The sequence below is a fragment of the Trichophyton rubrum genome (assembly GCF_000151425.1).
Source record: "Trichophyton rubrum CBS 118892 genomic scaffold supercont2.2, whole genome shotgun sequence".
NCBI classification, from domain to species: Eukaryota; Fungi; Ascomycota; class Eurotiomycetes; order Onygenales; family Arthrodermataceae; genus Trichophyton; species Trichophyton rubrum.
The window spans coordinates 495,587-515,986 of record NW_003456427.1 but is presented as its reverse complement, the minus strand read 5'-3'; the positions used below and the strand labels follow the sequence as shown (position 1 = coordinate 515,986).

At 48.9% G+C, this 20,400-nt stretch overlaps 8 protein-coding genes and 1 non-coding gene across 10 annotated transcripts in view; 5 read left to right on the top strand and 4 right to left on the bottom strand.

Moving 5' to 3' along the window:
- TERG_11751 (uncharacterized protein) overlaps positions 1–1,445 on the bottom strand; it is a gene marked incomplete at both ends in the record, with an annotated part of 1,971 nt that extends 526 nt beyond the window's left edge. Inside the window, 2 exons of the mRNA XM_003236974.2 lie at positions 3–1,080; positions 1,154–1,445. Coding sequence (XP_003237022.2) covers positions 3–1,080; positions 1,154–1,445 — 1,370 coding nt within the window. The remainder of the gene's footprint in view (positions 1–2; positions 1,081–1,153) is intronic.
- Positions 1,446–1,757: 312 nt separating this feature from the next.
- On the top strand, positions 1,758–1,828 carry TERG_10516. Its single transcript has one exon. It is a non-coding gene; the product is annotated as a tRNA-Gly (tRNA).
- A 40-nt stretch (positions 1,829–1,868) lies between these two features.
- Positions 1,869–3,206, bottom strand: TERG_01744 (uncharacterized protein). 2 transcript variants are annotated; one of them, XM_047747800.1, is made up of 2 exons: positions 3,186–3,206; positions 1,869–3,111 (listed from the first exon to the last, which is right to left on the bottom strand). In XM_047747800.1, the coding sequence occupies exon 2, from the start codon at positions 2,813–2,815 to the stop codon at positions 2,336–2,338; it is 480 nt and encodes a 159-aa protein (XP_047603765.1). In that variant the 5' UTR covers positions 2,816–3,111; positions 3,186–3,206; the 3' UTR covers positions 1,869–2,335. The 2 variants fall into 2 exon arrangements, with proteins under 2 accessions (XP_047603765.1, XP_047605493.1); XM_047749335.1 differs by lacking the exon at positions 3,186–3,206 and having other exon boundaries at positions 1,869–2,879; positions 2,951–3,148.
- A 1,321-nt stretch (positions 3,207–4,527) lies between these two features.
- Positions 4,528–5,229, top strand: TERG_01743 (uncharacterized protein; the record flags this gene model as incomplete). The annotated part of the gene is made up of 1 exon (XM_003236972.1): positions 4,528–5,229. The coding sequence occupies one exon, from the start codon at positions 4,528–4,530 to the stop codon at positions 5,227–5,229; it is 702 nt and encodes a 233-aa protein (XP_003237020.1).
- A 133-nt stretch (positions 5,230–5,362) lies between these two features.
- Positions 5,363–6,468, bottom strand: TERG_01742 (uncharacterized protein; the record flags this gene model as incomplete). Its single annotated transcript, XM_003236971.1, has 2 exons — positions 5,363–6,285; positions 6,354–6,468. 2 exons carry the CDS (start codon positions 6,466–6,468, stop codon positions 5,363–5,365), a joined length of 1,038 nt encoding a protein of 345 aa, XP_003237019.1.
- Positions 6,469–9,224: 2,756 nt separating this feature from the next.
- Positions 9,225–10,624, top strand: TERG_01741 (uncharacterized protein; the record flags this gene model as incomplete). Its single annotated transcript, XM_003236970.2, has 4 exons — positions 9,225–9,810; positions 9,870–10,033; positions 10,097–10,380; positions 10,445–10,624. Exons 1-4 carry the CDS (start codon positions 9,569–9,571, stop codon positions 10,622–10,624), a joined length of 870 nt encoding a protein of 289 aa, XP_003237018.1. The 5' UTR covers positions 9,225–9,568.
- A 232-nt stretch (positions 10,625–10,856) lies between these two features.
- TERG_01740 (uncharacterized protein) lies at positions 10,857–12,292 on the bottom strand (the record flags this gene model as incomplete). The annotated part of the gene is made up of 2 exons (XM_003236969.2): positions 10,857–10,960; positions 11,032–12,292. The coding sequence occupies 2 exons, from the start codon at positions 12,290–12,292 to the stop codon at positions 10,857–10,859; spliced, it is 1,365 nt and encodes a 454-aa protein (XP_003237017.2).
- A 1,773-nt stretch (positions 12,293–14,065) lies between these two features.
- Positions 14,066–16,831, top strand: TERG_01739 (uncharacterized protein). Its single transcript, XM_003236968.2, has 2 exons — positions 14,066–15,889; positions 15,952–16,831. The coding sequence occupies exons 1-2, from the start codon at positions 15,262–15,264 to the stop codon at positions 16,494–16,496; spliced, it is 1,173 nt and encodes a 390-aa protein (XP_003237016.1). The 5' UTR covers positions 14,066–15,261; the 3' UTR covers positions 16,497–16,831.
- Positions 16,832–16,833: 2 nt separating this feature from the next.
- Positions 16,834–19,764, top strand: TERG_01738 (uncharacterized protein; the record flags this gene model as incomplete). The annotated part of the gene is made up of 2 exons (XM_047747799.1): positions 16,834–18,501; positions 18,569–19,764. The coding sequence occupies exons 1-2, from the start codon at positions 17,037–17,039 to the stop codon at positions 19,762–19,764; spliced, it is 2,661 nt and encodes an 886-aa protein (XP_047603764.1). The 5' UTR covers positions 16,834–17,036.
- Positions 19,765–20,400: the final 636 nt, after the last annotated feature.

Sequence of the window (20,400 nt, the reverse complement as noted above, 5' to 3'; positions counted from 1 at the left end):
CCTGGGTGGGAGCAGCTGCGGCAGAGGCAGCTTCCTTGAACTTTTCCTTTTCGGAGCGGATGACTTCGAGGACGTTCAACAGACTCTGCTTCCATACCATGAGACGACCTTGGACTTCACCCCACTGTCTCTCGCCGAAGACACGGTACGTAGCACGGTGAACAAGGAATTCGCCTTTGAGTTGGGAGAGTTTCCCCTCAACAAGACCGGCGCGGATGGTATCGATAACCCACTTCTCTACATCCTCTCGCTCGATGCGGAGAGCAGCAGCGATGTCGTTGTAGGGTAGAGAGCGAGAGGGAGCCTTTGCAGCAAGACTGGCAAGTGTGAGCAGACGCATTTTGGTCTGTAAGATGGTTTCCACTGATGGGGCTTCGCTTGAAGCAGAGGATGTAGTTGTGGCGGGGGAGATGGTCTTGACGGAGGCCAGGGCAGAGATGGAGGAGATGGGGTTCTCTTTGACGAAATCCTCATAAGCATCGAGATCGTCGGTAGAAAAGAGCTCCAGGAGCTCAAAGAGGGAAGCATCGGTGGATCGAAGGTTTTGGACAGCATCGCTGGATGTTAGAGGGGTGAAGTCGAAGACGAATGGGAGGGAGAGAGCAGTGGTAAGAGATCGGACAGCCATTTCGCGGGCTTGAGTGGAGGCAGCTTCAGCGGGTGGTATGGCGTGTAGTGCCTGGATGAGGTGGTGGTATGAAAGCTCGGCATCACCGGCAGCCCTGGCGGCGTCTGAGATGGACATGTGCAGCTTCTGCGTCTCTTCTTCATCAAGGTCCCAGGACTCGATCCAGCCGGGCAATTGGTTAGAAAGCTGAGTCTTTAGGGCCTCAAAGGCGAGTGCGGAAGAGGTGCTGCGGATAACAGCCATGATGGCAAGGAAGACATGGTATCTACTGGAGTCATCTGCGTCCAGAGTATTGAAAATGGTTGCCAGGATGGACAGGGCTATGGAAGGGCCATGCAGCGGTGACGAGGGCATTGGTTTGGCCAGGAACGCGCAGATCTTGGGCAAGAACATGTCTACCGAGCTCGATTGACGGACCAGGTAAACCAGCAGGTTGTATGCCGCAGTGATTTCTACCCCCCAGTCAGCATCCCTTGAATGTCCCTCCTTTCAAGCAGGAAACAGTGAAAAGAAGTTGACCCATACCTTTCTCAGGAGCACCATTTAGCACCGGAGCCGCAAGCACCAATTTCTTCAGCACTTCAGTCCTCTCATTCTGGACCTCTTTTGTCTGTTCCTCTGTCAACTCCTCCTCACTCTGATCCTTTTCCCTCAGCCTTTCGAGCAGCTGCGCAATCTCGGCATGCACAGACGCCACCTCAGCACCTGGAGTGGCCGAGGCAGCGGAGACAGTCTTGCGAATCGTGTCAATGTAGCGGGCGAGTTCGTCTGCGAGTTCATCGAACGAACCCTCGATCAGGAGGGTATTGGTAGCCATTTTGGTATCTTTCGTGCTCTTTTTTCCCTTTCGAAATTTCCCTTCTCCTGTCGCGTTCCTTTTTGTTCGTTCCCTCAACTATTCCAATATGCGCAGTCTCAATGTCCTTCGCCGGTGTCAACGTCGAGCGCGAGGATGTTCGTCCTGCTGGTCTGGCTGGTGGGATGTTTTTTTTAACGACTTCCGATGTTCGATAAACTTTCTACGCTCTTTTTTTTCTTGTGTGGAAGTCTTGGCAGGTTTTCATTAAAGATTTGATGACTAAGTTTTCCTACTTATAATGCCTTAGCTAAGCTCTTCTCCAATAAAATCGCATTGATGGTTTAGTGGTAAAATCCGTCGTTGCCATCGACGGGCCCCGGGTTCGATTCCCGGTCGATGCACTTTGTTTTGTTTTTCTTTTGGATTTTTTTTTGGCTTCGATATTTGCTTTTTTATTCCCCTTTTCCCGCCATTTTTGCAAAGTTTATTTATATATGTTCTGACGGTGAAATATAATAACTGGGATAGACATCGGTATCATTCACATTCACACGTAGGTACATCATCGTGGCAGAGTTGCCTGCTCGACGCTGGAGGACAAGGGAAAAGAAAAGGACAGGGAAAACAGCAAGAAAGCAGAGTGGGGAATGAGGAGTTCGGACTAGCAGCGACCCTGGAGGTTCGGCGCGAAATGAAGCTGCCGATTAGCAAGGGTGTGCCAACCATGCCAATAATCGGTCGAATCGCCAGAAGTTCCTGCAAGAACTGCCCAAAACTGCTCATCTCCGACATGCAAAACAATCCATTACTCAGGCCAGGGGGGTCGTCGGTGGTTTAGTAAACATAAGAAACCTGGGAATAATAAAAAAGGGGGAGGGGGAATGATTAATCTCGTTTCAGGATATCTATCACCCATGCCTCGCTCTAGAGCAGGATACCAAAGACGCCCAAGACAACGGTAGCGAAGATGCCAAGGGAGTAGTCCTTAGCAGCCATGATAGGAGCAGCATTGGTGCGGGTGGGAGCAGATCCAGTGGTGGTAGCAGATGGACTGCTCTCGGTGGAGGAGGCGGTAGGCTCGCTGCTGGCCGAGGTAGTAGAGGAGTCACCGGGAGGAGTAGCGTCCAGCTTGCCGCACTTCTCCTGGTTGTCCTTGCAGACCTGCTGGCCATCAGCGTCGTCTGGGTGAGCTTTGATGCACTGGCTGAAGGTGGCCTGGCAGATGAACCAAGGAAGAGAGTTCTTGTATTGCTCAATCTCGGGGACAGTGCCGTTCTGGCACTGGCAAGAGAACTCGAGAGTGCCCTGTGCGTTTCGTCAGCAACTTGCATGCAACCTTGGAGCAGAAACAAAGAAACAGCAGAGAGCAGAGCTTTACCGGGTCGCATCTGTTGACCAAGTAGGAGCCGCAGACGTCACTACAAGTGTTGGCTTCGGCTTGGCACCAGTTGGCTATAGACAATATCAGTATACAGGCCAATTGAGCAGCTCGTCGGCTGGGATGAGCGGTCTGAGCAACGCACCCTTCTCGTCGGGAGAAACAGCTCCCGCGTTGAAGTCTGGGGGAACAGTGTAGTTCGAGCCGAGTGCAGTCACAGTGGACGCGAGAACAGGGAGGACGACAAGAGAAGAGAACAACATGGTGGCTGCTGTTGTAAACTGTCCGTAGCTGTGGTGAAGGCTCCTGTCGAGAGAGAGAGAGAGAGAGTCAGCGTCAAGCCAGTAACCAGCGCGTCCACTTGCTTGCCATCAACTTACCAGAGAAGATCAGTCGAGACGAACAGACGAAGCTGTAGAGGAAGACGGACAGTTGATGGAGAGAAGACGGAGGTGAAGCTGGTGAGGACGAAGAAAATAAACAAGCAAGCAAGCAGGGAGGAAGGAAAAAAAAAAAAAAAAAAAATCAAATTAAATAAAACAGGAAGCAAGAAGAGGACCGCAGACTGCCTAAACAGGAAAAGCGCCCGTGACTTTTGTCGCCCGCAAAAACTATACAGAGACTCGAGTTCCTTTTGCTTCTTCTTCTTCTCTCTACTTCTCCGCTATCTATCTATTACTTACTTAGCTAGTTGACTACTGAACAAGCTAGCCGCCCAGGATGTAATCTCCTCCGCCGAAACCTGATACTCAACATCAAACACGGACTATTTATTCCAAATATCAGCAGGGCTAGCGTTCTGGCGGGGGGGAATAGTCTGCGAAACAGCCGTGGCCTCCCGCATTGCAAAAGGGGTTCACCAAATGTGCACAGGATGGGGTCTGGTTTTACAACGGACTGGCTCTGTGCCTCATCTGTTCCAGGGAGCACACGGCATGGCCAGTCACTTTGCTCGATGGCTGGTCCATGGCTGCTGCTTGAGCCAGATCAGACGGAAACAGCGGCTATCTCTGACGGTGAGCGAGACACAAGAGCTGTTTTGTTGGGCAGAACCTGATCCAGCTTGCTTTTTCTACAGATCTACACGCAGACAAGAGTGCTGGAGAAGCTCTATCGCCCTGGAAACGAAGCAGAGTGCTGCTGTGTGCGCCAAGATGGGGCCGGTTGCCCGAAGATCAAGCTTGAATTAACCGTGGCGGCTGACGGCGTTTCCTCTGACGGGAGAGTGCGGGTTAGCGAGAGCGAAAAGCGACAATACCTAAAGCGGAGAGCGTGGCCGAGCGGTCCGGGACTATAAAATGGGATATTAATCTGTCCACCACGGGGTGTGTTGTTCTGTCTCCTTTCACCCGGTGGTGACACTGAGCGAACTACCGAGCTTCCTGGGCGGGTGTAGCCTGAAGTCTGAGCGTGAGTATCGACAGGCCATCGTATACAGAGCACTGGAACAGTATCGCTGGTGAACTGGCTGATTACAGAGTATTGGTCGTATATTCCAACTGGTCCGAGGTAAGAGTAGTTGCTGGCGAGATATCGCGAGTCTTCAGCATTTGTTTACTGCCAAGACGTCTGTCCCTGGCCTCGGTTCTAAACTAGCCGCATCGCCATTCCGGCTGCTCGGACGTCGATGTCAACTTCACCAACGACACCTTCAAACACGACTGCTCCGTACAGACAGCTTTACAAGCTAGTTGATCAAAGACTCGGGAGACAGAGCGCAACATGACTGCTCCAAAACCATACACCGTGCCAGACGCCACAAAGGCAGCCTTCCAAGCCAATAACTGGACGAGCACGCTCCTCAAAAACAACGCCTACCAGGCCGTCGAAACCTACTGCCGCAAGCCAAAGCCTCAGACGGGAGAGGACGCCTTCATTGCAACCACAATAAACACACCAACTACAATCCCGCATCTCCTCACCCTCCAGCGGAAACCAGGCCAACTCGCCAAAGTCCCGTCCGGCGCTCCCTCGCTCCCTGCTCCACCAGACCAATGGCCAAAGATCCCTTCAAACCAGCCAGCAGATGTTGTCAACTTGATCTATTTTGGCGAACCAGACCTTAACGGCCACCCAGGGATCGTTCATGGCGGTATCATATCTACACTACTCGACGAACTGATGGCCATCAGTGTAGCTGCACATATACCCGGTTTCGACTTTGCAGATATTAACAAATTCGGTCAGCTGTTTACCATGCAATTGGATGTACGATTCAAGAGACCGGTGAGGACTGATGCTCATGCTGTGCTGCGAACGTGGTGTATCGGCAACGAGGGCCGGAAGTGGTGGGTTAGAGCTCAGCTGGTGCAGGAAGAAAATCCCATAAAACCCAATGGCGAGAAGGTTGAGTGGGTAAAGAAGAAGTACGTCTGTGCTGATGCAGTGGGGTTCTTCATCCTGGTTAAAGACTCGAAGCTTTGATATAGCTGTACGGAGTAGTATATCCCTAGATCTACAGTAGGAAAAGGTATGTCTGCCACGTAGCGAGCGCTGTAGTCGTTTGCGTCTAAATCACGTCTTTATATCTACAATTATTCAAAACGACGTCATATCGTCATATCTTGCTCTCACCGTTGGGCTTTCCGCTTCCCTTTCTCGCACTCAGGTTTCTCTCTGCTCCAATAATCAATGCAACATGATTGCTTAAGGCAACAATCTCACCCTTCTCGTCCATAATAATAACATCCAAATCCATCCTGCCGTTATGTAGCTTCTTCGTCTGGACCCGTGAATAAAGCCACTCTGCCCCTTCAGCAGGCAGTTTCTTCTTGACATCCAAATTTAACAGGATAGTCGGATACCAGAACTTGCCCTTGGGAGATAGCTTGCCATCTTTACCAACAGCATACTTCTCCTTCTCCTTCTCTTCTTTCGACCTCTTATCCCACGGCTTATCGTCAAACGATTCAAGCATCATGGGGAACATGTCGGCTAGAAACCCTAGTGCTTCATCTGTCCACCTTTCCACCTTTCCATAAGGCGCGAATCGAGCCCATTGCTCAACGAACCCACGGGAAGCCATGGCAGACGTAGGAGGAGCGTAAAATTCAACATGTCGACTAGCCTTCCGCATAGAACCAAAGGCCACTTTGAACCCATTCCATTCGCCGCTCTGGCCAGTGCTGGTGAGCTGCTTGAAGTCCACAGGGGGCGCAGGAGGAGTCAATGCGAAAGCTCTCTCTATGCTTGGTCCTTCTTCACTGGCTATATGTGATACGGTGATGTATCCGGCTACTTCTTCGCGGCGGTTCCCTTCCGGTTCCTGCTGGCTGAGTGTGATATGTAGCGTTGACGTACGCGAACCCAACTTCGTGTCGACGACGGTGAACAGGGCAGGACCAATATTTGTCCGGCGTATAAAGGTCAGGTATACTGTTATGGGATCTGGAGCGCCTTTGTGGTATGTTGGATGGGTGGTTTTCATATGTTTGCGGGCCACGGCGTAAAAGATAGAGGTCACATAACCGCCATGAGGAACTATTGCGTTCTAGTTAATATAAAGTAATCCATGCAGCATAACCCAGGGCTCAGAAACAAATATATACCAGTGCCGATGCACCATTCCGTGCGGAGGTTCGCAGAGTACGTATGGGATGACAGGGGAGTTATCGCGATGGCTTCCGCGAAGCTCGCTGCGGACTCCGCTTGTGTTGTCGCCATCTTGTCTAGCAATCAACGCCGATTCTTTGAAAAACGGCAGGCCTAATAATATGAACGGAAATTAGATACGGACTCCGCTTGTTATAAAGAAGGAATAAATTGAGACGAGAAACTTGAGGCTGCCGGAAGTTAAATTGAGGTTGCGCCGAGATGCCTCGGCTATTTCGTGATCTCGATATCAACTACCAGCTGCACCATGGTTATGTACAGCGAAGCAGTAAAAGCAGGGAAGCCTTCTTTATGTTGATATATAATTGGAAGAACTTTCACTACATATTCATTTAAAGGATCAAGAAGGAATTCCCACGGCGGGGCAATTTAATAGATTGAATATTGGTTGAGGTAAAATCATCTGGCTGATCTACTGTCCGATGTATTTGAAGTAGAAACTGAAAACGAGACCCTACACAAGCCATATAGAAAGTGCTCGGTGAAGAGATCGTATATATCAAATAGGAGTATAATATAGTATATAGGGTAAAGTGTGTAACAAATTCCAATGCCAGTTTTCTGAACTGGGAAACCACGAGGGCCAATGCAAGCATCAACACTTGCCTGAGTCCCAGTCCTGCCAGAAACTAGCTGGTCGCCATAAGAAACCAGCCTATTCAAACTGCAGCTATATCTTGTTCTAGCAGGCTATTCCGAGCCAGTTTTTTTCCTTAACAGCCTTGCCTTTTAGACTGAAATATAGGCAACCAAGGCATGTAAAGGAAAATTTATATATTCTCAAACAGCTCGTTAAAACGTTGGATGGGGAGTGCAGTATGGTGATCTTTCTATTAAATGAAAGATTTCTTTGTAGAGCTACTCCCAAGAACGAAGGTCGATAGCTGATGGTATATCACTATTCGCCTTTGCAGCAGTACGGCGAATGCAATAGAGGTTGATCGAAAATCGATAAACCAGTATAAGAGAAGAAGCCAATCCTATGACTTAGTCTAAGAGCCCCATGGCCCTCTCTATACTGATTTGCTAGGTCTACACCATTCATTGTAGTAATCGACCAAGGCAGTATCTCCGTCTTATTTCAGTCTCGTTTCCAAAGGTGTTCCGAGTCATTGAAACATTGGTTGATGTCTCAGAGAGCCAGACGCGTGGTTTGGTAACGAGCTTTTTGAAGCTGCTGGACGGCGGCGAGCTAAAACAACATTCGTATCATCTTGCCAAATGAGCTTGAGTACGTCACTTGAAGGCTGTGCGTATATAAAGTTACGCTCCGAAGTTGGCGTTCCGCTCAGCATTGAATGTCTGGCTGAGCTTTCCGAAGGATGCTGTGATATCGTAGGGCTCAGCAAAGTGTGGTGCCTGGCTTCTACTCGTGATCGATATTGACGATTCATAGTTTTCGGAGAAACGTCTTGAGAACTATCAGGCTGATATGGAAGTTTGGCGAGTTGAATTGTCGGCGGGTGGGTTGTAGGCTAGGCATAACCCCTAGACAAGGCGGGGTTGCCCGTGTCAATGCCGTAGTACCAGCCCCCTGCCATCAGCTTCACTAACTATCAGACAGGCTCGCTGATTGTGACCCTTGCAGTAGCAGCAATTGTATATAAGAGAGCTTAATCGCCCTCATTGTAGATCGGTAACCGTTCTTGCCTCCTCGTTGGCATATCCTGCCGGTAGTTCTGGCGGCAGCCGCTGCCGAAACCGCCAAAGCATCGAATCAAGGGTATCCCAGAACGTCATCTGCATCCAGGCCAGATTGAAAAAGTCGAGGGCTCAATAAGGTCGTAGGTTTCCTTATCAAGGCTTTCCAATTGGGTGTCCTCCGGAGAGGCACGAGTTCTGCTCAACTCTGTTAGGTCATAGAGCCATCAATCAGCATTCTGTCTAATTAATGTAACCGTCTTCGGTCGGTCATCGGACACAATGTGTGTTCAAGGGATATGTACCATAAGATTTCGTTCAACTGCTACAAGAGGTCTTGAGTCTGTGAGCTGTCGTCTTTTGTATCTGATGTTAGGCATTGCGAAATGGTGAATATGCGAGTAGGTTAACTCATGCAGTATTCTGTATGGTAATTGTGAACCTCCCAAAAGGACATTCTGAGCTGTGATGTCTTTGTTTTGGTTTGTTGAGGGAGTAATTTTTCAACGAGGTCCACAGGTGGCATGATGTTCGAAATTTTGATTATGTCAGCGGCCGTTAAATTAAGCTACCTGGTTCCTTGGGAAGTTCCCTTGGCATAACTACGTCATTCTGGATTATGACGATATTCATGTAACTATTGAAGCAGTGACCATTCACTAGTAAGGAATATTTTATAATCAGCCGCGAGAATCAATTGTCGTTTTCTTTTACTTTCTCTTCCCGCCCCACTCGACTATACGGAAAAATATTATATACAAATTTAGGGGTTATCAATACAATGCTGCATATTCCCCCCCATTGGAGAGCAGTCCCTAGACTCTAAGAGAATACGGAGCTAGTCACTTAAGCTTGGCTTCTATTAATAAAATATCCAGATGAAGATTAACGTACCAAACACTTCTACGAAGGTAATGTAACCTTCTTGTTCAGTTCCTGTGGTGATTATTATGCCCAAATCTCCAGTCAGAAAATTCACTATCTATAACTCAATTACTCAATTCATTATAAGAAGATTATAAGGACCAGTTGTTTTTCTACTTTAGTTTCCCCTTCTCTACGTCCTGGATACTTATTATACATGGTTTGTGGAACACTAGGTAATATATAGATACACCGAGATCTGAGTTCAAATTTCAATTTCTATATATATCTAAGATTTTTTTAGTTACTTATCTAATTTTAAAAACTAAACGGAGGTAGAATAGCTGATAAATGGGTGCAAACTAAGGATTAGTAAAAGGTGATTGGCCAAGCAACTACAGTACGGCTAGCTGTCAGTGGCTTAGATAACTATGTTAACTCCGTAGTTATGGAGTATTAGTCCAGCTTTAGTCGACTGTTGAGTGACTTGGCAAACGTCACTTCATCAACTCTCATGAATATCAGCAATACGAAGAACTGATATTCTGACGAAGAACACAGATATTGATGAACAGCAACAATACTCTCAAATATCTATCAGAGCCAGACATCATTTCATACTTACACTTCTTCCTTCTGTCTCGATATGAAAATAGGCAGCATAACAAAGTCAGGAGACGCGCCTCCAACTCGTCTCCTGCGAAGCAACGCACCACCATCACCACCCCAAGTTCTCAGCGCCCAAAAACTCTTCACTACCATCAGGAACGAGATTTTGCAGGCTCGAGGGTATAAGGATCTAGTATTTGAGAACGTTCCCCCTGAAGCCGGATCTCTAGTGATTGATTCTCTAGACGAAGATCCTGATGTCGAGAACTCATGCGCTCGGTAATACATGCCTCTCTAACAACTTCTGGAGTGATTAGTATGTCTAATATGTGTAATAGTCTCAGTTATAATTCATTTACACTAACAATCAGTATTACCATTATGCCAACGTTTTTATATGAAGCCCACACGGCGTGGCTTTATAGAGAAGTTTCAAGAATGGCTCGTTCGGGGTTTTTAACCCCATCTGAAGAAGATTCTATATCATTTCTTAAAAGTCCGAGTACGTATAACGCCATTCCATGTCTATTATCTTTTATTTGTTGTCCAACTTTTCAATGAACAGCATTTGGAGGGCTCCAACCTCCATATTCAGCCTCGAGGAAAGAACCAGACTTTGCGCTGCTTCCAGATGGCCAGTCGCTCCCTATCCTAGTATTCGAGACCGGTTGGTCAGAGTCCGCGCCTAGACTTCACCACGACAAAGATTTATGGTTGCGAGGTGGGAGGCCAGAGGTTCAACTTGTGTTCTTGGTGAAGTGGTCTAAAAGTGCTGGTGGTGTTGTGCGAGGAATCATTGAAGTGCATGGGAGAAACGGCGTCGGTGAGCCGCAGCTACTACAGACCGAGGTATGTTAGTTATATGAACTTATTCCAGGATATTTTGAGAAATCATTTCCTAAATAATGTTTAGACTATCTTTCCAGCACCACCTAACCCCGAAGCTCAAACCATCCCCATCACCCGCGGACAACTCATGGGCCCAAATTTACTGGCAGGACGAAACCCAGGAGACGTTCATCAATTATCTGTAGACCTATTCCGGAGAGCGGCTGGAAAGTTGGTGCTGAGGGAAGGATATACTCCTGCATGAAATTACAGAAGACCCACTAACTTGAATTCAATCTTTGCCCCTTTTCTCCCCCGTCTCCCAATTTTCAGTTTCTACACAACCTGTAATATGTTTTTAATTGACTACAATCCATTTTAGGCGGAATGTAGTGAGAAAGCATCTATTGATTAATGTTAAAAACAGTTGTGGCATGTTACTTATACACATTACTTCGGCAAGAACAAACAATGGACAATGGACGGACGGAGTAAGTTCACTCTCCATTTGACGCCGGGATATAAGATAGCTTTTGAGCAAGTGATGCCGAATCCCTCCGCTGCGATATATCAACCAGTTTTCCTAGGCATGACAATGCTCCTATGGACAGAAGTTTCATGTTAGCTTCGCGAGGCAAGTGAAAAAATGCAGGGCTGCATAAGTACACATACCGGTAACGCCTTGATTTAAAGTGGCCATGGCTTCCGTGTTTTTGAATCCTAACGTAACTGTCATGACGTTCTTCACCTTCTTTTCTTCGCCAAGTTCATTTGCCCATCTGAATGCGGGTTCGTCATCTCTTCCATCGCCAATCACAAGGATAAAGTCCGGCACATCTTCATCATTGTCTTCTGTCTCACTCTTCCATTCAATAGCCATACCCTGTCTAGCGCTACTCACACTACCAGCGCTGGAGCTTCTGCGGGACTCTCTCCTCGTATATGTGGAAAATACCACATTAGCGGCAGTACCTTTGTTTGGTTCCACAGGCCCGGCAACGACGCAGCCGTCCATCTGTATTGCTCTTAGACTATGGTTGCCGCAACTGTCGTTGACATTATTTGCGCATTCGGAGGCATGACGTTCTGCGCTTTGTGGGTCCTCCGCACGCTCATAATGGAAGATGAGTGAGGCGTGTGTTTCTTCAATCCAGCTTCCTTCTGTACGTTCTTGGAAGTAACGAAGCATAGGGGAAAGGGATAGCTTCCAGTCATTCATCTTAGTCATATCAATGAGACGGATCCAGTTTGAGGTTACAAATGTGCCTGTCGTTGGAGGGGAAGGCGTTGGAGACAGCATGGGGGGCGGCCGCACAAAGCATCCGTTCTCAGCTATTAGGCCAAGGCCGGGAACGCGGCTAAAGAGGCGTTCCATGTCTTCTGGCATACGTGAGGACATCACGTAGACTGTGTTTAAGGGATCTTCAAGAAGGTCCGTCAGGGTATCGATAGCTCGCTGAGGAGTTGTAAGGACAGTACTTGTCGGTTGTCCCCAGCTCACCAGGGTACCTTCATAATCTAGGATGAGGAGCCTACGGGAAGATGTACGGTAGGCATTGCAGAGATTAGGAATCGATAGCCTGGGGACGGCAACGGTTTCACGAGTGGAATGCTGGCGGTATGCGCGGTCCAGAGCCTCTGTGAAATTGTTTACCCACCGGGTGGTGACATGGTCCTTTGCAGTATTATTGAGACGAGTCCATTGCGCTAGGCGAGTCTCTGGAGACATTTCGAGAGCTGTATTTATTGCATCTGCACATTCTTGATAGTTCCATGGATTAACAAGGAGGGGGTGGTAGTTGAATATTGATGCACTGCCAGTGAATTCACTGAGAATCAATGGACCGTGTTTGGACGATGAGAGTAGGCCATCCTGGCAGTGGATAAATTCATGGCTGGTAAGATTCATACCCTCACGTAGACTCGTGACCATGAAAACATCGGCAACGGAAATAAGAGCAAGATATTGATCAAAAAGCAGGTCTTGCTTGTGGAAAATAAGCGGTTGATGGGCAAGGTTGGAGTGAACGGAGTTGATTCGTGTCGCGATATCGGAAACAGAGGCTTCTAGTTCTGGTTGTTCCGTAGTAGTAGATGCTACCTGTATAAGAACAACTGAATCTCGCCAATGAGGGTATTTATTGAGGAAGAGTTCATATGCCAATAATTTCTGGCGTACTCCCCTGACATTGTCAAGCTTATCCCTAGCAACAATGAGTCTTTTGCCCTTGAATTTTTCCTGGAGGATATTTATCCACGACTTGACTTCTCCGCACTGTCTCCGGATATCAAGTGAGACGGGGTCAATTCCAATGGGGAACGTGCCGACGTTGACAAATCTATCCTCCAGCTGTACCCCGTCCTTTGTAGCCTCAACATTGAGCAAGCGACTACACGTCTGCAAGAATGGTGACAGTATTCCTGAGTCTGGAAACCAATCAGGTTTGCGCCGAGCATCCCCTTGAGCAATTCCACGCGGACGGAGAGGCACCTGAACACTTCTGAGGAGGGGAATGCAACATGAAGAAAGATGCCTATCTGTGCATCGGGTATTTCCTTCCTCACCATGGCAGGTACCAAAAGAAGATGGTAATCATGCACCCAAATAACATCTCCTCGTTTCCAGTTTTTTATAAGCTCCTTTGCAAAGTTATAGTTAACACGGCGGTAGAATATCCATGAATGGTCTTCGTACGCCTTGCTCTTGGGGTTATCTGGTATTTGGTAGTGGAACACTGGCCAAAGGATCATTTTGCAAAAGTGCAGGTAGTGGCTGTCAAAGTCGTTATCCGAGACAAATATAGTCAACGATTCGTAGTCGGCGGCCAGCTTTTCAGCTATAGCCTCCTTTTGCTTGTCATGCAATGCATCAGTCGGCATCCCCAGTGTACCAACCCATAGCTTATCCTTCATGTATGGCCAATCAACAGCTGAGCGTATTGCGTTTAACAAACCACCGTTTCCTTGCTCTGAAGGCTGAACCGTCCATTCTGCGCTCTCAAATACACTCTCCTGACTTGGTTGGGACCCGGGCTCTATAGATGGGCGTACCGGCGAAGGAGGCAGAACCGTAGGTTCAGTCCTTGAAAGCTCTGAAGCAGACTCCTGACCGAGTGCATGGTTGAGAATAGAGGATGACGGAGGCGCAAGAGCCTGGGCTTTGGGCTGATTAAAGGCTCCTGGAGAGCCCCAGCGAGGTGAGTGTGGGTCGCTAGGTGCGAGTAGCCGTGGTTGCTGGGAGGTGACCTCTATCCCGGAGCTGGAGTAGTCCGGACACGAGAATATACGTCCTTGATCCCTTAAGCTTGACGGTCGACGGCCTGCTACGGTCGATCCGGACGCATGGTTAGATAGAGTAGTAAACGTTGCCGCTGTCGTCGCCGTTGATGTTGACGCTGATGTCGACGCTGACGCCGATGTAGGAGTGGCCGTCTGGCTGCCTGGCAAGCGTCCAAAGAGCGTAGCCCTCTGGCCAGAGCTCTTGCGGCGGTGGTGATGGGAGGCCTTGCGCTGGTAGCCTTCCGGCAGCGCAAAGTCGATCGTGTGTGGCAGAAAGCTGGCTCGGTCAGCGAAGAGTGCTCTCAATACCTAGTTTCATGCAAACAAAAACACATCAACCGCGGGCTTGAACGTACAGGGAAACGATAAATATCGTCATTGTCGCAGCTGGTACGGCTCTGTCAGCGCATATATGAGTGTCTCCCGGCCGCACGCTGACCCCTCCATATAACCAGCCACTGAGCGCACGAGAGGGGCAGCTGGGGCAGCAAGTAGTAGCACCACCAAGACGACGGCGAGCAGTCGAAGCAGAAAGAGGCGCCTTCAGGTCACAGCAGTGTCAATTCGCCGGACAGCAGCAGGACCAGGCATCGAGCTCGCTGACGAACGATGGAGCGAAGAGGAGCGCTGCGGCCGAGTCGGGTGTTGGCGACGATGGAGGTTGGGGAAGTCGATGCCGGCGGTCGAGTAACGTGAAAGTCACCAAGTTTCCCGGATATCCCAGATCAAACCATGAGCCAGCTGCGAGTCCAGCCAGGGCTATTGCAATCAATCAGGCAGTGCAAGTGAGTTTGCAGGCGAACCACGGGTCGCGCACATGGACGTAACTTTGCGCTGCGTCTCCTTTGTTGCCCTGCGGGTTGCTAAAACTGTTGGATTCTGGCCAAACCCTGAAACCAGTGCTACCTACGTCATACCCCCGGGATACCTGGGGAAGCAGGCTGGCAGGGCAGAAACCAATGGTTATGCTGCTGGTTGTTGGTGTTGGTGTTGGTGTTGGTGCTTTTGATGCTGGCGTTGACGTTGCGGCCGGTGAACACGGGTGGACGGCGTTGTTTGACCATGTTTGATACCCCTTTTCTACGATCACGTTTGGTTGGCTACGTAGTTACCAATTGAGCCTGCCGATAGAATAGTTACAGCGACTTCTGGCTATTTCTCCAGAGAGTTACTCTGATTTGATATTGCTTTTGATTCTTACATCGGGAGTCTGTTTGGGGCGAGGACAGCCTGAGTTGAGAACGTAGACTCATGGAATTAGTTCCACGGCCACTTCTTACCAAGAATATCATCCTTCGAGCGGTCCCTCGCACTTCTTTTCTACCATTCTGTTCTCTTTTGCCTTCACATCTCGACTGCATTCAGGGACTTATGGCCGATTTACGAAGGATTTATGCATTTTTTGAATAAAAATGCCAAGGATTATCTTTAACATTACATAAGCATGACTCATTTATTAGTAATAACTTTAAATCATTACATAATATGTCATGTGATATAAAACCTTAATCTTGTAGAGATAAAAAAAGAACGTCAAAGCAAAGACGAAAAGAAGAAGATAATAAATGCAGAGCAAGTCGAGGTCGCGGAGAAACTGAGGATAGAAATAGCCAAGAGACGGTGATGTCACTTAATCTTACGGCAGCGCATTCATCTCGCATAAAGAAACCGACTTCAGCATCTCGACAGAAGACCCCCTTTGCCTCATTTCGCCGCGCCAAGGCAGCTTCTACGCCGACTGCGCTTCATAGCAAGGGCAAGCAGCTCGAAGCCAACCATCACCAGACGGAGGACAGTAGTAGAAGTGCCTTGAGACATAATACCAGTAGCAATACTACCGGTGGAGATGTTCTCTTCGATGAAGCATTGCCAGACTTGGGCCCTTCTAGGGCCATTACGGAGTCCGTCGCCGTCAGCAGTGTGACTCAGGCCATCCAGCATATCCAGAGCACCATGTTCAGTGCCATCCCGGAAAGGAGATCGGGCATGAATAGTACGCGGATAGCACAGGTTATGGCATTCAGAAGGTCACTGCCTCCGATCGTATCTGTGGCACATGTACACGTTCTGCTTGACGAGCCTACAAAGGTCGAGCGAGAGATTGTACAGCTGATTGACTCAGCTGTCGTTCGCAGACTGCTTGTAACCGGGCGTGGAGACGGGACATACGGACTCGGAGACTGTCTTGTTCTGTTGGATGACTGGGAGAAGCTGGTTAGAAATAGCACTGCGCTGGACGATGTGCTGAAAGGTGACATTTTACCGTTCTTTTGCCTGATCTGTATTCTTGTATTATGGCTAACGGATGCATAGACCGCTTCATTGAGGCTCTACGGAAGGAAACCAAGTCCCCTGCTGTCCCTGTTGGTTTCTTCTCTCCTGAAGAAACTGCTGCACTGGTTCGTTCAGGCTTCCTAGTGACGGCCTCGTCTCACTCTAAGAGCGGTTACATAAATGTAGGCCACTCGACGACTTCACCGTCCGCAAATCATGCTGTCCACTCATCAAGTGAAAGAGGATCAACGATGATCCTCTCCTTACCCAACATGGGGCCTTACCTCCGGCTTCTCGGATCTGCACGTACCCAGATCCTAGACACCCTGCGGAAATCTCGATACAGCGAAGCACCTCTCTACCTCATTCGTGACCGGTGGGACGGTTCTATTGAGCTAAACTCCAGGGCTAGCGTCGCAAAGCACATTCGCGGGGAGTTTGCGGGTGTCTTACCTGGACGAACAAACAAGTGGAAACAGCTCCATGGCTTGAACTTCCAGTGGGCGCTCGAAGAAGCCCTGGGGGCAGGACTGATCGAGATCTTTAACACAGGGAGCGTTGGGCTGGGAGTGCGGAGCGTATGACAATCGCTCGTCTCCTATATATCATCCTTCTCTCTCCCGCACAAGTGCTGGACAATATTCTCGTACAGCTTCAATCTCAACAGTGATACCCCAATTTATATAGAATAACGAATACGCAACGCCTGTACGATTAACCTGTGGCCACGATAGCGCCTTCTTGAATATATATAAGCCTTCCACAATACGTCATTCTAGGGAGGTTCTTTCTTTTCTTCCATTGTTGTTTACCTGATGTTTTGCGTTCCGGTGGCTCTTGCTGCCTCGTTTTGCCATTGTTTCCCAGCCAGCAAAGAATTAGTAGAAAAACATCCAGTCTCAATGTTTTTCTTCCTTTTACTCTCTCTCTCTCTCTCTCTCTTTTTCCCTCCTCGGTCCACGCTCGTTGATTGATATTGGCATCTGTACTTATTGTTTTAGATATTTTTCCGACCAACCAGACCCTCGCTTGATTGCCCCTGTTCTTCGTTTCATTATACGTTTTGCAGTTTGCTGTGCACCCAGTTTTTATCCGGTTTCAAGTTCTCTTACCCTCTCTATACAATGTCTAAGACAGTACAGTACGGAACTTTCCCACCTCCGCTGCCAGATTCTGATGAAGAAGGGGACTCGAATATACCAAAGCAGGGTGATGTTGCTTCTACATCGCAACCGACCAACGCTTCTGCCGCACAGCCACAGCCTGGTGGGGATGGTGAGGCAACAGAGCATGCGTCAAGGCCACAGACTGGCATTTCAAATCCAGCCCCGGCAGGGCCTTCGACGGCAATGACAGAACCCTCTGCAGAGCTCGTTGCTCAGGCTAAAACCACGAATCCGGGCCCGGCAGAGTCTTCTACGGAAGCAATGGAGCCTCTTAATCAAACTGGCACAAATCCAGCCCAGGCAGAGACCTCTGCAGCAGCACCAAGTCGCCCAATAGAGCCCGTTACCCAAGCCAGTGTTACAAATTCAGCACTAGGAGAGCCCTCTACAGTACCGATAGAGTGTCCATCGGAGCATCTTGCTCCGACAGGCATAACGAACCAAACTCAAGCTGAGACCTCTATGGCGGCAACGGAGCACCCCGTGGAGCGCGTTCGTCAATCTGAGATCACAAATACCGCCCCGGCAGAACCTTCCACAGCAACAGGGAGCCTGTCAGAGCCTGTTGGTCAGACTGGCACAGCAAACCCAGCTCAGACAGAGATTTCCGCAGGCTCACATCAGCCCACCGAAGCAAGAGTGACGCAAACGGAACACTCTGTAGCGGGAGGCCGCAGTCACACAACGTCTGCGCCTAGGTTTATGGCTTCTGGAGGCATTGTGGCACCGACCGAGCCTTCGTCAAGTCAGTCCCAACCAGAGGAATTCCGGGGGAGAGCACGCTATCGAGGCGAACAACCACGACGTTTTCATACTCCAACAGCCGGTCCTGGACTCGCCATACCCGGAACACATGGCGAATTCGCTCAACTTGACCCAAATGATGAGCCTCGATCCCATGTGGGTATGTTACCGAATTATGTGCACCCTAGACCAATTACCGCCGCTCAGCTTCCACCTTGCGCTGCGTTCCGGACATTATTTAATGTAACAACCCCCGAATTTAGTGCATTTTTGCAAAAGGTCTTAGACGATGCGTTCCAGGCAATTTACCAAAGGGGCCCATCTACAAGGCGGGGCGAGATATATCCTAGACCGCGACACTCTCCTGGCTGTAGGCCCAAGTGTTTCTTCTCCCACCATCATATTAACAGGGATCCTGACCCAGCTTGGTTGAACGAACTACGAGAACAGCGGGATGAAATTCCGCGCGATGCTGAAGAAGACTGGTTCGCTAGGAAATCTGAGCATAAGGACAAGAGAAGTCGTGGCAATGCTACCTTTGAAGATATGAGACAGTACTGGAAGAACGGACATACTACATACCTTCCGGAATATGTACCTGGAATTAAAGTGACCAATATACACACGTACGATTGCGAGGATGTGCGCTTAACCCACTGGAGGGACGTGACTGCGGAAAGTGAGTACTAGAGCCAACGCAACTCTTCCCCTTCTCTTCTAGCAACGTTATGCTGATTTAACTCAAGTTTGCTGGATCGAACGCCATTCAGGCCTTTGTTCCTCGAAGCGTATCTTCCCCGTGATGGTTCTCACTGCTGCTAGATCTTTTAATCCGGAACACCTTGCGCGATCGGAGACTCAACTACCATCCTATGCAGAGACAGCTGACCCCCGTCGGCCAAAGCAAACCTATGCAGATGTTACACCAGAGGGAAGTCCTGGACATCCTGCAAATGGTAATAACACTTCAACTGAAGCTAGGGGCTCTGCAAGATCTCAACCAGTTTCTGCTGAGACTGGAAGTCCAAGAAGTTTCCAGACTGCAGCAGCGGAAGCCGGGAGTTCAAGTAATGTTAGGCCTACACCAAAAGCCGGAGTTTCGATGAGTCTCCCAAATATACCTGGTACAGCTGGAAGATTTGGAAGCTCGGTAGACAATACTTATCCTCTCCGATCTGCCTCCGCTGATGCTCGTGGCTCAAGGGACATTCAACCTGCATCGACAGAAGCTGGAGGTTCTAGGGGATTCGAGAATACACCCACTACATCCGGAGTCTCGAGAGATATTAATCCCCTCCAGACTACCCCGGCCGAGGTCGGGGGCTCAGGGGACACTCAATTTGCATCGGCAGAAGCCAGGGGTTCGAGGGGACTCCAAAGTACTCCCGCTACAGCTGGAAGCTCGAGAGACGTTAACCCCCTCCAGACTACCCCAGCCGAAGCCGGGAGCTCAAGAGATATTCAACCCGTGCCTAATGAAACTGAAAACCCGGAAAATACCGACCAGTCCGCCCAACAGAGGAGACCGGAGCAGGGCTCAAATTCCCAGGCTGAGCCGCCTGATCCACAGCACCCATCTAGGGGTGTCCCAAATGGATGGTTGGACTCTCTCCTTGTTGTGCATCTTCCTCTCCTGCATACATGCCTTAACAACCAGCCGAGAATACATCGTATTAAGAGGACAGTGTACCCCTCGTACGTCTCGGTTGGGATGGTAAGACAGTTACCCAGGCTCCAGGCACAGAGGAATGGCAGATTTGAATGGTTGTTTACAGTTTCAGCAAGGCCGGAGAGTAGATTTCTATTCCCACGCTGGTTGAAGAACCTGTACATCGGTATGCCACATCTCATCAAGGATGAGCCCGGGGAATTCATGAGGATGCTCACTTGGCGTCGTTTCAACCCGAGGACCCCACGGAGAAGATCTTTAATCCGATGGTAGTTGGTCGCTCGAGTGATGCCGTACGAAATCTTGATGTGACAAAGATTTTCATGGGCGGTGGAGATTGGCTTATGCAGTAAAAAAAAAATGTCTTTATAGTGTTCTGGAGCCCAAGGATAGGGTAGCCGTTCGTTTTGTTCCTGTACTCTGGTATAGTACTCACACTCGTTCAATTTCTAATAAAATGATGTTTCACTTGCCCTACCCATATTTTGATTTATCCGTTCCATGATGGTATGATTGTCCAAGATATCCTGTAAAAAGAGACGGTTCAATGACTTGAACAAAGGGCCTTGTCATCCAGCCATAGCTTCTAGCATTGGTACATTCTCAACTACCGCATGAGCTAGGTGTATATGGTAATAATAATAAGATACAGGCCATGTCCATCAGTCCAAATTAACCTGACCAAGCAAACTAAATACCCAAAGAACTAATAGAAACAAGAGATTAACAGAAGAGGTGATTGTGACTAATGGTCTCAATCACACGGGAGAAGAGGGAGGCCAAGAGAGAGTGGAGAGTAGTAGAGTGGAATAATCATTTCAGTCATTCATTTAAATTAACTAGAACTGGACTGGGCTGGCGAATGCATGGTATAGAATAGAAGGGTATATAAGGATGTAGAAGCTGCGC